This window comes from Diabrotica virgifera, chromosome 1, assembly GCF_917563875.1.
Source record: "Diabrotica virgifera virgifera chromosome 1, PGI_DIABVI_V3a".
NCBI lineage: Eukaryota > Metazoa > Arthropoda > Insecta > Coleoptera > Chrysomelidae > Diabrotica > Diabrotica virgifera.
The window spans coordinates 234,916,283-234,932,287 of record NC_065443.1 but is presented as its reverse complement, the minus strand read 5'-3'; the positions used below and the strand labels follow the sequence as shown (position 1 = coordinate 234,932,287).

Here is a 16,005-nt window from a genome sequence, read left to right as displayed (position 1 = left end):
ATTGGTATATATTACATTTAAATATGTCTACCATTCAAAAAAGTGCTTGGATAAAGTGTTTTCCCGAGTTAAAGCTAAGTGGAGACAAAGTATTTTGCAAGGCCTGTTCCAAAATCGTAAGTTACATTCATTTTCACATTTCATTTTTTAAATGAGGAACTGACAAACAAAAGCATCATGTCTCACAAAAGAAATTTTTCTAGAAAGAGTGTTTTTATTCGACAAATTCGTTTTTACTTCTATAAAGACGGACATAGAGAGAAGCATCAAAATACAAAAATCCATCAAATTGTACACAATTCCGCTTTTGTTCTTCAGCTTAAGTAACGTACTTTATTCTTTAAGTAACGTACAAATTGCTAAAGAACTTATGTTCATAAAAGTTAATTTTAGTTTTTTACCAGATCTAATAAAGTCATTAGAACAAAGGAATTTACAATTAAGTGATTCGGTTAATTTTGTTAACACTTTTTCTGCTCATTGTCAAAAAATTCCCGGATATACAGGGATTACAATTAGAAATAAATTAAAAATGTTTTAGAAAAAAATGAGGGCTTCGATTGTTTGAGGAAAGTTGTACGTATTTTTGAAGGCAACTTTTCTGAAGATCTTACGACTTAATATATTGTTTTTTATTTTTGAGTATTTTTAATATGCATATTTAGACAAATTTAGAAAAAATACCTGCATATTTGTAGTAAAAGTAATGCATATATATGCGCATATTTTTTTAATGTTGTGTTGCATATATTCCGCCCTCTACTGATCATCCTCTTTACTTGCTTCCGAAAGATGATCTTCAATTTCAGAGTCACTTTCAATGCCACCTACTTCAGGAGATTCTTCATCATCGGAATCCCATAAATTATTAGCAATATCTTGCAGTTCCGCAGCTGATAATGATTTTCGGGACATTTTATTCGCACTATCTACTTTCATTGTAATTCAATATAATTTTAGGAGCTTAGTTGTCGACACTAACATCGATATCAAACGACTGATAGCAGATGCATTGTTTATTTCAAAATATGTATAGGTACCTACCTAACAATAATATTGCATTCCAACAATGATTATAAGTTTTAAAATTCATTTAGAATAGAGATATAACACCAATTGTAAGAATATATTTGATCACATCAAAGAGATGTCTACATTGTTACACGTTTAGACTTTATTATTAGATTTCCGGAATCATAAAAGTCGTTTAGATAATCCACAAAAACATTATCTAACTGCCAGATCAACTTCTGTAACAGAGATTTAGACTTTAGGTATAAATACAAATAGGGTTCGACGGACCCGTGTTGCCCCTTTACCTGACAAAATTCTTTCGACGCAATAATTTCAAAAATGATAATGAATATTTTGAATAACTCATAACTATGTTGAAGGAAACATACTTCTAAACAAATTCAGTGACGCATAAAATTCAATAAAATATTTTTTATCAGTTTATGATAAAAGAAATGGCGTCTCGGGCCCGTTGGACCCACCTTGCCCGGATAAGGGTTAATAGGTATATTATGGATATTTTCTTAAACGTGACAGTTGTCACAACTAGGAAACTGGTTGCCATTAAACAGAAACAATCTACTTAAAAAAATTCTATCGGTAATTTTCTACAGTAGATAATTCTCAGTATAATTTTAATCTGATTGGACAGAATTAAACAAGTGATCAATTATCTTACTATAGGATTGGAAGTTAAAATCATCAAAAAATAATCAGTATAACTTCCACATTAAAAAACTCCATATTATTTACGACGATGATTTTTGGCTCCAGCTCTTTGTCTATATATATTGACCTACTCTCCGACCACTGTGCGCTTCATAGTCGGATGGTAAACATCTAATTAATGTTCTTACAATTCGTCCAAATGATTTAACGGTAAACTAACTTTTTGGAACGCAGCATGTATATCCTCAAGAGCGCGTCTTTTGATTTATTCTCAAAACGCGGTCGAGGCACATACATACATGCACTATCGACATACCCGTAGATTTATTGATAAGACGGCTTATCGCTTAAATTTTAAAATTGGACCATTGTGCGGGGGTTTCGGATTTTGATAGTGGTCATGAACCTAAAACTGGTAATTTTTTAGATATGGATCAGTCGAGGAGCTCGTGAAATTCTAGTCAGGGAAACTGTGTCCGATCAGGAAGAAAGTCGCAGTGGTTATCAAGAAATCACACAAGTAATATTCAAAATATTGTAGACTTTTTAGAACGAGTAAAATAACCTAGAAAAAATGGAAAACTCTACAAATATTTTTGACGAACTGCACAAAGTGATAAACGTGCATGAAGGTGAGTACTTTTTAAGTTTATATTATTTACTAATTTGAAAACTTTGAAAATATTCATCTAAATTCTCTTTTGTATTACACAGTAAGGTCTCTTCTTTGTCTATTTTTATTTTTAATTAGTTTAATATACCTTTACACTATATCTTTACTTTTTATGTAGAAATTATAGAAAACGATTTTCGGAGTAAAAATCTCTAAATCAACTATAACATATTTTCAACTGAGGCCATGAGAGCCAGAGTGGCCTAACTGATTTGAACATAACTTTACATAATCAAAAAATAATAATCAGAAGCTTTAGTATAAACAATATCCTATTAGGCCAGGGTAATAAGACAAAAATATACCCTGTTCGTGACACTTTAGCAGCCAGGGTACTGAAGCGTTTTTTCGACAGGTAATACCTATAGAAACAAATTATAACTATTTCCTGCGTAGGATCTGGCGGCGATTTTTATTTATAAACAATTAACTGTCAAAAAATGGCATTTTTCCCTTTTTTCAAATCAACGGTAAAGAGTGAAACTTATGATTTTTTTAGTACAAATATCTTCGAGATTATGGAAAAAGCTTTAAAATGACGTATTACAAAGTTTGATATACTCATTTTTATGAAAAAGCTTTAAAATGACGTATTAGAAAGTTTGATATACTCATTTTTATGGTTAATATAATTGCGAAAAAAGGTCGGAATTGCAAAAAAAATATTTTCTCAATAAATTTGAAATTTTTGTTAAATGAGGGTTCTTTGGTGCTTAATACGTGATAAAAATTTCAAAGCGATTCATTCAATTATTTAAATTTTATTCAAATTGTTTATTCCAGAGAGCATTTTTTTTTGCAATAACATAAGTCAGAAAAAAATTACCTTAGAACTATTCCACAAGTGTCAAATGAAAGAGCATGGGCTACACTTTTAACATGGTTTAAAAAGCGAATAAAAAATGCATTTATTAGTAATAAATAATTATGCAAAAGTATCGTCAATTTCTCTTTATAAACTTTTTGAATAACTTTTTCCAAAAAAAAAAAAACTTTTTTACCCTGTTTTAAGTGCACAATTACCAAGTAATGTTATCTATATCATAATTGATAAAAAATTGTAATAAATATGTATAATTTCTTATATAACAAAATAAAAAGATTGTAAGGAAAGATTTACGATATTTTTGCATAATTATTTACTACTAATAAATGCATTTTTATTCAATTTTTTTATCCAAGTTGAATATATAGCTCATGCTCTTTCATTTGACACCGGTGGAATGGTTCTAATGTCATTTTCTTCTGACTTATGTTATTGCAAAAAAATGCTCTCTGGGAAAAACAATTTGAATAAAATTTAAACAATTGAATGAATCGCTTTGAAATTTTTATCGCATATTAAGCACCAAAGAACCCTTATTTGACAAACATTTCAAAGCTGTACACTAATTTTTGCAACAGTTATTGCGAAAATAATTTTTTTTGCAATTCCGACCTTTTTTTGCAATAATTATATTAACAATAAATGGGTATATCAAATTTTGTAATACGTCATTTTAAAGCTTTTTCCATAATCTCGAAGATATTTTTGTACTAAAAAAACCATAAGTTTCTCTGTTTTCCATTGATTTGAAAATAAAGTGAAAAATGCCATTTTTTGACACTTAATTGTTTATAAATAAAAATGGCCGCCAGATCCTACGCAGGATCTACTTACAATTTACTCTTATAGGTGTTACCTGTCGAAAAAACGCTTGTACCCTGGCTGTTCAGGTGTCATGGAAAACATCTTATTACCCTGGACTAGATTGTTTTATGTTGACCAAAGATCATTATTAGTCAACATACAATTACTAAAACAATCGGACATTGTTAGCTTCTGATCATTTTCTTTGATTATGTAAAGTAATATCCAAAGCACTTATGCCACTCTGGCTCTCATGGCCACAATTTAGATTGTATTTATTTAAATATATATTTTAGATAACAGTAATACCACAAGAAAAGTCATAGTTTTCATAGTTTTAGTATTAGAAGAAGTGGATTATATTAGCAACTTTCACGTCTTTACGAAAGTATTTTTTCCTTTTTTTTAATGGTTAAACAAATTCGCTAGTAAAAAAAATTAATTAATTTAGTAATTGTCACTGATTGCCTTAAGGGGATCGGTACATAGTTTCAGCTCCAATGATATTTAAATGGGATTCATTCTTTTTCGAATCCTGAGAAAACTAATAAGTACTTTTGAAAAATTTAAACGCAGAATGAAAGAATACGTTCTTATGAAGGGCAAAAAGTACCTGAAAACTTCTATAATGTTTATTTTTATAAGTTACAGGGGTGAAAAACTGGGATAAAATGTAGTGAGATTTTTAATTTCAAATATTTTATCCAAAAGAAACTTTTTATTCATTCTAAGGGACTTTCGGCCCTCGATAATAATTTAGTCTTTCATTCTACGTTTAAATTTTTAAAAAATATTTATTAGTTTTTTCAAGAGTCAAAAAAAATGGACACCATGTCCGTGGTGATATTTTCCAAATCGAACATTCGCTATCTTTGTCATACGACGCACTGAGTTGAATAGAATATGCTGACAAGACAGTGACAATTTTAAATATTTGACATGATATCGGGAATATTTTGAGTGGTTGATTAAATAATATTGATAGTGTATTTGATAAATAATTAAGTTAAGACGTGAACTTAACAAAAAGTTATTTATTGTTTATTATTTATGGAAAATCCAAGCAAAGAATACACCAGGATATATTTTGTGATCCAAGTATTTTGTTGTTAAAGACGTTCAAAATTGTAAGCGTCCCATAAGTAACAATATATTTTTAAAAATCACTTTATCACTTTTCCTCTTTTCTCGATTGAGTATTAGTTTTTGTTGTACAATATATAAATTATTACATTCACTGAATTCACAGTTAGTGAAAAAATTATCATATTAAACTGAATTAATAATTTGAGCAATTATACAATAAGAGTTATCCAAGAATATTTAAAAGCCATCTCTTTAAACTTAATGATGACATTGTCAAGTTTACATATCTATACCGGTGAGAATTTTACTACACGTAATTTGCCGTGTAAAGACAGAAAAAGTAGGAATAGCCGTCAAATATTTGCGCCTTTACTCTTAAACTAGTAACTTAAATATTTTTTTGTCAGTGAGGTACTTGAATATTAAATTGTCAGTTTTATTTTCTGGTAAAGTATCATAATGTTTGAGTTGATTTTCTTGTGACATCTTTATTTAAGCACAGTAATCTGGCTATACTCGATTTGTAAATACATGATATTACAGTGACAAAATATCAAACCGGTCGTTATCAAAACGACTATTCAAAGCAGAAAATATATTAATACAAATTTTAAAAATATTATGACCACCCTGCCACGTTTCGAACAAAATCTTCTTTTCTAAGTGCCGTTTCCAATCGCAGATTGGATATCATCATCCCTATCTTTTAAACATTTGCATTTGCATTTAAACCAGTCACTTAAATTCTTCAACCATGACACTCTCCTTCTTCCTATACTCCTTCCACCTCTTATCTTTCCCTGCATTATCAATTTTAGCATTTCATATCTTTGTTCCCTCATTATGTATACCCCATTCCACGAATATACGACCCTCTTGGATTATCGCGACAACGAATATTTTACTATGCAAAATATGAAGAACTAAAGTAAATTGCAAATTATATTGTTGTTTATTGGAGTAACTATTAAAGCAAAATACTTTCCTAGTTCTTATTTTGCACACTAAAATATTCGTTGTCGCGATAATTCAAAACAATCGTATATTCGTGGAATACACCATATCCCAAATATTTAGCTTTTTATTTTTATTGTGTTTATTACTTCGTATTATTTGCCCATTTTTGCAATACAGTGGAGTCCCGATATAACGAACCCCGATGTAAAGAATTCCCCGATATAACGAATTTTTTTAAATCCCCTTCAAACCTCCATAAGACTCAATGTAAAAAATACCCCTATAAATTTTTACGATTTGCGGAGATAAATTAAAACCCCTGTATAATGAACATTGAGTGTATCAAACCCCTATATAAAGAACGCAACCCCTGTTTTACGCATTTCTAGGTTTCAAACCTCAGTTTAGCGTAGTTGAGTATAGATAGTGGTGACTCACAGACAAGTCCACACATGAAAACAATCAGACCTGCTTCCCGCCCTCCTACCCTTGGTGAAAGGTGAGCTACAGGATATCGAAGAAGCTGTTATTAAGTGGTTTAAACAGTGCCGGGATAAAAATGTACCAGTTGGAGGTCCCATGCTCCAAGAAAAGGCTCACCAGTTCGCCGAACAATCAGGGCACGCAGACTTTCGAGCCAGTAATGGCTAGTTGGATCGGTTCAAAAAGAGGCACGAAATTAGTTTCAAAAAAGTTTGTGGCGAAACTGCTGCCGTGGATGATATAACTTGCGAAGATTGGAAAGCTAAATTGACAGACTTGACCCGTGGATACAATGCAGATGATATCGACAATGCTGATGAGACAGGGCTTATTTTTGACTGGGTTAAGCGATGAGAAATTCCTTAGATAGAGGTTGAATTAGGCTTTAAGAACCCCTTTTTAACGAATATTGGCCGCATTTAACATCGATATAACGAACCCCGTTTTTGAAAAATTCCCGATATAACAAATTTTTTTTCTGACCCTTCAGATTCGTTATACCGAGGTTCCACTGTATTTCCGTGTTCGTTTTCTTCTGTCTCCACGCTGTTCTTCCTTCTGTATCACGACATATCAAATGACTAGCTTATTTATGTGTTCTGGTTTCAGTGTCCAGCTTTCAAGTATATATAGTCCGTCCGCTATAACTTTTCCCATGTGGTACGATTCATTTTCAATCAAATTAAGTCAAAACATAAATTGAAACGATGTGTATAGAATCGATGTGTATATACATTTTGCATATTTATTATAGCCTTTTTTTCTATTCGAAATGTCGAATAAAGGCCTCTCCCATTTCTCGCCATTCATCTCTGTTGTGTGTGAGGCGTTTCCACATTGGTCCTGCGACTCTTCTGATGTCATCGCTCCAGCGCATTTGAGGTCTTCCTCTTGGTCTCTTCGCTTCGTACGGTCGCCAGTTTCCAACTTCCTTGCTCCATCTACCATTTTCGAGACGTTCGTTGTGTCCAGCCCATTTCCATTTTAATTTAGCCGCTTGTTCCACGGCATCCCTTACTTTTGTTTTGTTTCGGGTTGCTTCGTTTGTTTGCCGATCTATGAGTGAGATACCAAGCATCTGTCGTTCCATGGCTCTTTGAGTTTTTCTAATCTTGTCCATGTTCATTTTTGTGAATGTCCAGGTTTGAGCTCCGTAAGTGAGAACGGGAAGGATACAAGAATCGAACACTTTGGTTCGAAGGTATTGTGGTATCTTTTTGTCTTTTAGTATATATGAGAGTTTTCCGAATGCAGCCCATCCCATTCTTACTCGTCTGCTTATTTCGGTAGTTTGGTTTTCTTTGTTTACCTTGATATTCTGACCTAGATATACAGGGTGGGGCATTAGTGTGACAAAGTCCAATTACTCGTTTGTCGTAAGAGATACGAAAAAAAGTTTTTGAGGTAAAAGTTGGGGCACACATAGTATCACATTTTAAAAATATTTTCAAATATACAGGGGCGTCCGTATTGACAGGGTGACACAAACTTATGCTTTTTTAAATGGAACACCCTGTATATTTTTACGTTTTTGGATTTTCCTCGATGTGTCCTTTCTTAAAATATATAGTTTTGTAATATTATACGAGCTAGTTTAAAAGTTAATTACGTTTTTTTGTTAATTTCGTAGCAAAATCTACACCCTGTAGAATTGTAGTGATTTGACATCAAATTTTCTATTTACATTCAAACGATTTTTAGTATAGTCTACTACTGTTAATTATTAATAGTATAGCGAAATGTTTAATTTTAGTATACAGGGTGGGTCGAAACTCGGAATGAGTATTTTCTGAGTTTTCTTAAATAGAACACCCTGTATTTTAGTATTGTAATGAAATTATATTTTATGGTACTTTTTTATTTCTTAAGCATTCCCTATACCTAAGTGCTTTAATTTGTAAGTTATTCGTCATTCTTTAAACAAACATTAATTGCAACAAAAATTACATAAAATTTCATTAGGTAGCCGTGAAAATATCCAATCAAAAGTAATTTTTCGGAAAAAATGGATAATAATCCAGCCTGATCCTTAATTTATTAATATTGGATGAGATATCCAAATACATTCGTAGTTAAGGTTTTTGGTGCTTAAAATATGAATCAAACATACAAACTTCTGCCTAGTTGGCTATGACACAAAATTTGCTTAAAAATTTGACATTATACTATTTATATAGTTCCAGTTGATTTGATACCATTACTAATATTAATTTTTCTAATGAGTAACGGATTAAAATGGCTTTGTGCTTGGAGAGTATAACAAAAAATGAGCTACTTGCAATAAAAATTTATCATCAGCAATCCTCTGATAGACGATAACCAAAAAGAGAAACTTTTGAAAGTATACTAAAACGGTTTCAACAGGCTAGATACTTAGATTGTAAGAACGATTGTACTAATATGCAGATCCTCAGTGACACTAAGGATTACATTAATTGCTGTTTTCTTCACTTACAATAGTTTTTATTCGAGCAGATTTATCATAATCTAAGTGATCAGTCCGTTGAAACCGTTCTAGTATATTTTTAAACGTTTCTCTTCTTAGTTGTCGTCTATCAGGGAATTTCTGATGAAAAATTCTTATTGCTAGTAGCACATTTTTGTTATATTCCACTAGCACCAAAATCTTATTAATCAGTTTCTCATAAGAAAAATACATATTAGTAATGGTAACAAAGCAACTGGATCTATAAAAATAGTATAATGTCAAATTTTTAAGGAAATTTAGTGCCATAGCCGACTAGGTAGAATATTGTATGTTTTTATTAATATTTTGCGCACCAACAAGCTTAATTACGAATTTATTTGGATATTTCATCCAATAGTAATAAATTAAGGATCAGACTAGATTATGACGTATTTTCTTTTCCAAAAATTATTTTTGATTAAATATTTTCACAGCCACCTAATAAAATTTCACGTGATTTTTCTTACAATTAATGTTTGGCTTAAAGAATCACCAATAAATTACAAATTAAAGCACTTAGGTATAGGGAATGCTTAAGAAATAAAAAAGTACCATAAAATATCATTTCATTACAATACTTAAATACAGGGTGTTCCATTTAAGAAAACTCAGAAAATACTCATTCCGAGTTTCGACCCAGCCTGTATACTAAAATTAAACATTTCGCTATACTGTTAATGTTTAACAATAGTAGACTATATTAAAAATCGTTTGAACATAAAATAAAAATTTGATGTCAAATCACTAAAATTCTACAGGGTGTAGATTTTGCTACGAAATTAACAAAAAAACGTAATTAACTTTTAAACTACCTCGTATAATCTTACAAAACCATATATTTTAAGAAAGGAAACATTGAGGAGAATCCAAAAATGTAAAAATATACAGGGTGTTCCGTTAAAAAAAACATAAGTTTGTGTCACCCTCTCAATACGGACGACCCTGTATATTTGAAAATATTTTTAAATTATGGTACTATGTGTGCCCCAACTTTTACCTAAATAACTTTTTTTCGTATCTCTTACGACAAACGAGTAATTGGACTTTGTCACACTAATGCCCCACCCTGTATATATTCTTTTACATGTTCCACTTTTGTTCCTTGGATGGTTATCGTTGGTTGATCATCTTTGTTCGACATTAGCTTAGTTTTGCTTAAGTTCATTTTTATGCATACTGTATACTATATACTACACACATCGGCGTACGTTTCATTTTCTGTTTTGACTTAATTTGATTGAAAGTGAATCGTACCGCATGGGAAAAGTTATAGCGGACGGACTATATTGTATTATCCAAAATATGTAACACCACAGAACTCTTATTCTCAGTTCTAATCCAAGGTGTTTAATGTAGAGATTTTTTCATTTGAACAAACGCTTTTCTTGCTGTTTCGATCTTGACCCTTATTTCTATTGTATTATCATTATTTCTGAAATCAGGATTCCCAGGTATTTGTATTTGTCCACCCTTTTTATCTGTATACCTCCCAGTTTGTTTGTATAATATTATTGTTTTCTTTGTTATTGTCATATATTTAATCTTCCTATATCATTTTTAGTCCATTTTTCACAGAAACTGTTTCTTTTGTTTAGTAATAGTTGTTAACGTTGTTTAGCAGAGCGTTATTCATGGTGTAATCTGCATATTTTATGTTGTTAATAGAGAGATATCGCAAATGCAAACGATAATATCGTGTCAAGACGTAAATAACGTATAACGTTCTATTTCAGCACAGGCAACAAGAGAGTTATCGCAAATGTTCTGGGGCGGGGCTTAACGTTATTATGACAACCGACGTTTGGTATTACAATGTAACCTAGAAATTAATTTTGAGGAATACTGTAATTGTTTTTTATTGAAAAATGAATTTGGATATTGAGCTGGTTGACATGCATTTTAATTTTAATGATTTAACCAACAATAAATATAAATAGTTAGTATAAAAATAATATAAAATATCTGAATAAATAATATCCTAACCACAAAAAGTAGTCTATTGTAGACAAAATAAAAATGCACGTGTTTCCCAACATAAGATGATTCACAGTATTTAGTTTATAAAATTTGTATTCTATACATTATTTTTATGTTTCATCCCAAATGTCAAATTAGCGTTAACGTTATTAGGTGTTTTCGTGGAGCACGTCCTGAACGTGTTCAGAGGAAGAACGCTTGCGCATTAGAATTTTGGCTGTTCGCGGTGTTGAAAAATCCTCCTCTGAATAAAAAGTTCTCTGTTCGCGGAGCGCAACAACTTGTCCTGAACGTATTCGGAATGCGTTCAACAAGTTCTGGGATTAAAGAGAGGATTTATTGTCCGCACATGTGCAGAAGTTGATTTGACGAATTTATTTATTTTGTTAAGAGATTCGAGATTGTATTTCTAACCTAACAAGTTTAACATTTTGAATTGTTGTGTTATCATACAAATGTTGTAAAAGGTAAGGTTTTTTAAATTGTATTATGTATTTCAGTTTCTTATTTTTAAAAACTTTTTAGATGATGAACCTCAGTTCAAGTGATGAAGATTTGGAAGAGATTGTAGGACTTTTAAATGTTCCAAAAAATGCAAATTTTTTTGAGGAAACTGTGCAACAATTTAATAACCAACAATTTATACAGAATTTTAGATTAAGTAGAGACTTAGCTGTAGATTTGGCAAATAAGTATGAAAGATCTCATTTCCACAATATTATGTAAAATTACTTTTCCTGTTTTGGAGTGTTGTTTGTCCTAGCGTAGATAAAGATAAAAGAATAAGGTTAGGCAATTGGCATAGGCAACCCAAAAAACATCCGGAAATTGTTCGTGCAGAAACAAATTCAGAATATATTCGGAGACACGCTTGCGCATATATTTGTATCCGGGTTAAGTTCAGAATACATTCAGGATGTGCTCCACGAAAACACCTATTACCGTCCCTTATTTCAACCTAAATAGCGGGACACGCTATCCGGTATTAGCGTAACATTCATTCTGCGCTTGCGTACATGTCAAAATAGCGTATTCCGCTATTAGCGTGCGATAAAAATGCATTTGCGATATCTCTCTAATAGTTCTTCAGTTAATTGTTATTCCTTCAGTTTAAGATAGTAATGCTTCTTTAAAAATAAATTCACTATATACATAAAAAAATAATGGAGACCTAATAGATTTCCTGATTAGAATTTCTGGGTTCGTTATCTATTACATTTTGTGCGATATCTATTATTCTTAAGCCCATTTTGCCTATGTTTTTTGTATTTAGAATTTGGTATAAATTTGTGTGTCTTACTTTGTCAATTGCATTTTCAAATCAACGTAACACACGTGAAAAACTCATTGATGTATTCTGCCATCTCATTAATTCTTCGTTAGTATGCAACACTAGTTTCTCATTTGTATCTTTCAGTATTCCCGGTTTTCGTTTTATATTGTTGTGATTTTACGCCAGTCAATGGGAGCAAGATTAAGATATTACCTCCGAATTCTATCCTACTGCATTGATTTTAATGAAATTTTGGAAATAGCCTCTACTTATCTCCTAATTCAAAGTCTACCCTATGCCGATATGCACTTTTATCTTGGGGGTGGTTTCCACCCCTTCTCGTTGATGGAATTTTTTTCGGTTGAAATAACCACGGAAGTGGCTATAGAACCTATTTCTGAGCAAAAATTGTTCTATATATTTTTTTAAAAACTCAATACTTTTTGCGTTATTCGTGGTTGAAAATTGGCCATCTTCATTAAAAAATGACACCTTTTCGGATGCTTTTTTGCGAATACCTTAAAAACTATGCATCTCAATAAAAAACTATAAAATCATGTTTGTAGCTTATAAGAAAACAATGAGATTCGTTCCTTTATAAATTTTCTAGTTATAATACAAAAAGGAATATGGTAGGTGAGAAGAGTTTGTTTTTTTTTGGTGCATCCTCAAATCGCTGTGTTCAACTTGAAATAACAGAGAAACGGGCGATTTTAGGTGTATAATGCTACCAATACCTTTTGTAGTGCTTGAAAAGAGCTTTAAAATGAATAATATTAAATGTCGATAACATTGAAACTAAGCGAGATATGCTGCAAAAAAATTGATGACTAATGTATTTTACGAAAAAATGAAAAGTGTATTTAACCCCTCATCCACCAGAATTTAAATGCATCGTTTTTCTTCTACTATACCTTTTTTATAGTGTTATTTCTATGCTCAAAAGTTGGACCGGTTTAAAATGAATGGTGTTTGAAAAAAAAATATCAAATAGAGCTCATTTTTAAATTTTCTTAAAAATCTTCCTTTTTCTCTCTGTAACTTGAAATCAATAAGAGATACAATAATGAAAATAAAAAAAAAATTATCTAAAAAAACCCTACATTTTTGTTTGGCATCTTTTTTTCGTATCTCTTATCATTTTCGAGTTACATGGAGAAAAAGGAAGGTTTTCAAGAAAATTTAAAAATGCCCTCTATAATTTGATTTTATTTTTTTCAAAAACCATTTATTTTAAACTCGTCCAACTTTTTGAACATAAAAATAACACTATAATAAAAAGTATTGTTGAAGAAAAACGATGTATTTAAATTCTGATGGATGAGGGGTTAAAAATATACTTCCCAATTTTTCTTAAAATACATTAGTCATTAATATTTTGCAGCATATCTCGCTTACTTTGAATGTAATCAGCATTTAATATTGCTCATTTTAAAGGAATTTTGAAGCACTCTAAAAGGTATTGGTAGCATTATACACCTAAAATCGACCGATTCTCTGTTATTTCACGTTGAATATACCGATTTGAGCTTGCACCAAAAAAACAAACTCTTCTCACCTACCATATCTCTTTTTGTATTATAACTAGAAGATTTATGAAGGCACAAGTCTCTTTGTTTTTTTTTTATAAGCTACAAAAATATTTTATTTTTAGACTTTATTTCCTTATCTATTCCCTACTTACTCTGAAAATATCAAGTAAATCTATGAAGTAGGATGGAATTCGGTGCCAAATATCTTCTTTGACTGCCCTATTTAATTCTTTAAATTTTTTTGTGTGTGCTAACATTATCATAAGGATTGCATTGTTTGTTTTTTTACTGATTGTTTTTAAGATATGTACTTACGTTGTTCTCTATAATTCTTGGCTTTGATATATTTTCATATATACTTTTGGATTATTATTTTTTATAATGTTTTTGATAGGTATACAGTGATGAGCGCGCTAATAACCGGCAAAATAACGCAAAAGATGGAAAATATATTAAGTGGTGTGAAAAAAAAAATGAAACAAGTGGATGTGGGAGATTTAGCGATACAAACCTATAAACTTACATTCTATTTATTGTTTCCCACCTTTAGACGTATCAGAGCAGTATGTCAACTAAAACTGTCACTGTCATAGTGGCAGTTCCAAACTCGTCCAATGCGTCTAAAGGTGGGAACAATAATTAGAATGTAACTTTATTGGTTCTTATCGCCAAATCTCCCACCTCCACTAGTTTTATTTCTTTTTATCTCACAACTTAATATGTTTTAAGCCTTTTACGTTATTTTGCCGGTTATTAGCGCACTTATCACTGTATATCGAACGCTGTTTTAGAAAATATTTCAAAAATTGGAGTGCCAAAATACCTAAAGACTGAATACCAATTGGAAAAAGATTTAATACACTACTTAAATCACTTATTTAAAAATAAATTAAAAAAAGAAAGCACAAAACCACACACAGCTAATATAATTAACCCGAGACAGTGAAAATTATATTTAAATTTTAAATTCGTTAAATAGAATTTTGTATGAAATCGTTTAAAATCTCAATGATTTTACTGTAATCATAACCTTAAAGGTGTCTATTGTTTTCACTCCACCAATGAACCGTTCAACACCTTAATCATTATAATTTTAGATTATTTACATGGTAGGCGTATTCTACAAATATTTAATAAGCTGTCTAAAAGAGTAGTAAAAAAATAATAAGAGAGTCATAATCATTTTAATGATTTAATATTTTGTCCACAATTTTATTTTAAAATATAGTCCTGTCGCCAGGGGGGGGGGGGAGTACAACGTCCTCCTTTATTCAGATGGCCTTACCCAAGTTTTTTTTATGTATTTTGACCCGTAAAACACGAATTTTTTGGAGAACAGTTGATCCGGATGTCGATAAGATTGTTATAAACAAAGAACTTGAGGATTTACATAACAGCGATTTTTCGCAATCAAGACTTTTTTTGTATTTATTGAGTCATTCTAAGCAAAAAATGTTTTTACAAGTTTTTTCGTAGGATGCATAGTTTAACTTTAAAAATATCGAAAAATTTAAATTTTGAACCCGAATAACTTTTGATTAAAAAGAAAATAGAAATTCTGCTTACCGTATTTGAAAGTTCAAGTCAAATTATATCGGTTTTGGTTATTTGCATTGCTAAAAATTTATAATTTATTTTTTTATTGTTAAACTAATCTTTAAACACATAGTGTTTCCCATGGACAATTCATGCGTTTTAATGGATACTACGTAGAAATTGTCTCGCTTGTACTTATACCTACTCTACCTACCCGTTCGATTTTAAATGGGAGATCATTGAAAACATCACTTAAACACTATGTGTTTATAGCTTTGTTTAACAATAAAAATATAAAAAAATTTAGCAATGCAAATAATCAAAACCGTTATAATTTGACTTAAACTTTCAAATGCGATAAGCAGAATTGCTATTTTCTTTTTTAATCAAGAGTTACAGTTGAGTCCGCGAATCTTTACCCGTGCGTCATCATTTAAAGCATGCGAAATAAGTCGATGATAAGTCGGAAATTGAAATTTACTAAACGCAACAGGAAGTGACAGTAAGTGACTAAGTGATTCGCGGATTTTTCGATTTTTTCAAAGTTTAATCGCGTTTATCTCGATAACTATGCATCCTACGAAAAAAAAAACATTTTTTACGAAAAAAATGTTTTGTTTTGCGAAAAATCGCTGTTATGTAATTCCTCAAGGTCTTAGTTTATAACAATCTTATCGACATCCGGATCAACTGTTACCCAAAAAATTC

General features: G+C 30.9%; 2 protein-coding genes and 1 long non-coding RNA gene across 7 annotated transcripts in view; 2 read left to right on the top strand and 1 right to left on the bottom strand.

Moving 5' to 3' along the window:
- Positions 1 to 16,005, bottom strand: part of LOC114333205 (potassium voltage-gated channel protein Shaker) — a 935,813-nt gene that overhangs the window by 61,329 nt on the left and 858,479 nt on the right. The window lies entirely within an intron of this gene.
- LOC114333230 (elongation of very long chain fatty acids protein) overlaps positions 1 to 16,005 on the top strand; it is a 170,711-nt gene that overhangs the window by 90,340 nt on the left and 64,366 nt on the right. For all 3 annotated transcript variants that reach the window (XM_050647888.1, XM_028283100.2, XM_028283093.2), the window contains one exon: positions 2,111 to 2,315. In XM_050647888.1, the coding sequence (XP_050503845.1) occupies positions 2,258 to 2,315 (58 nt within the window). In that variant the 5' untranslated portion in view covers positions 2,111 to 2,257. The remainder of the gene's footprint in view (positions 1 to 2,110; positions 2,316 to 16,005) is intronic.
- LOC126882828 (uncharacterized) lies at positions 11,385 to 11,698 on the top strand. The gene is made up of 2 exons (XR_007697408.1): positions 11,385 to 11,423; positions 11,482 to 11,698. It is a non-coding gene; the product is annotated as an uncharacterized LOC126882828 (long non-coding RNA).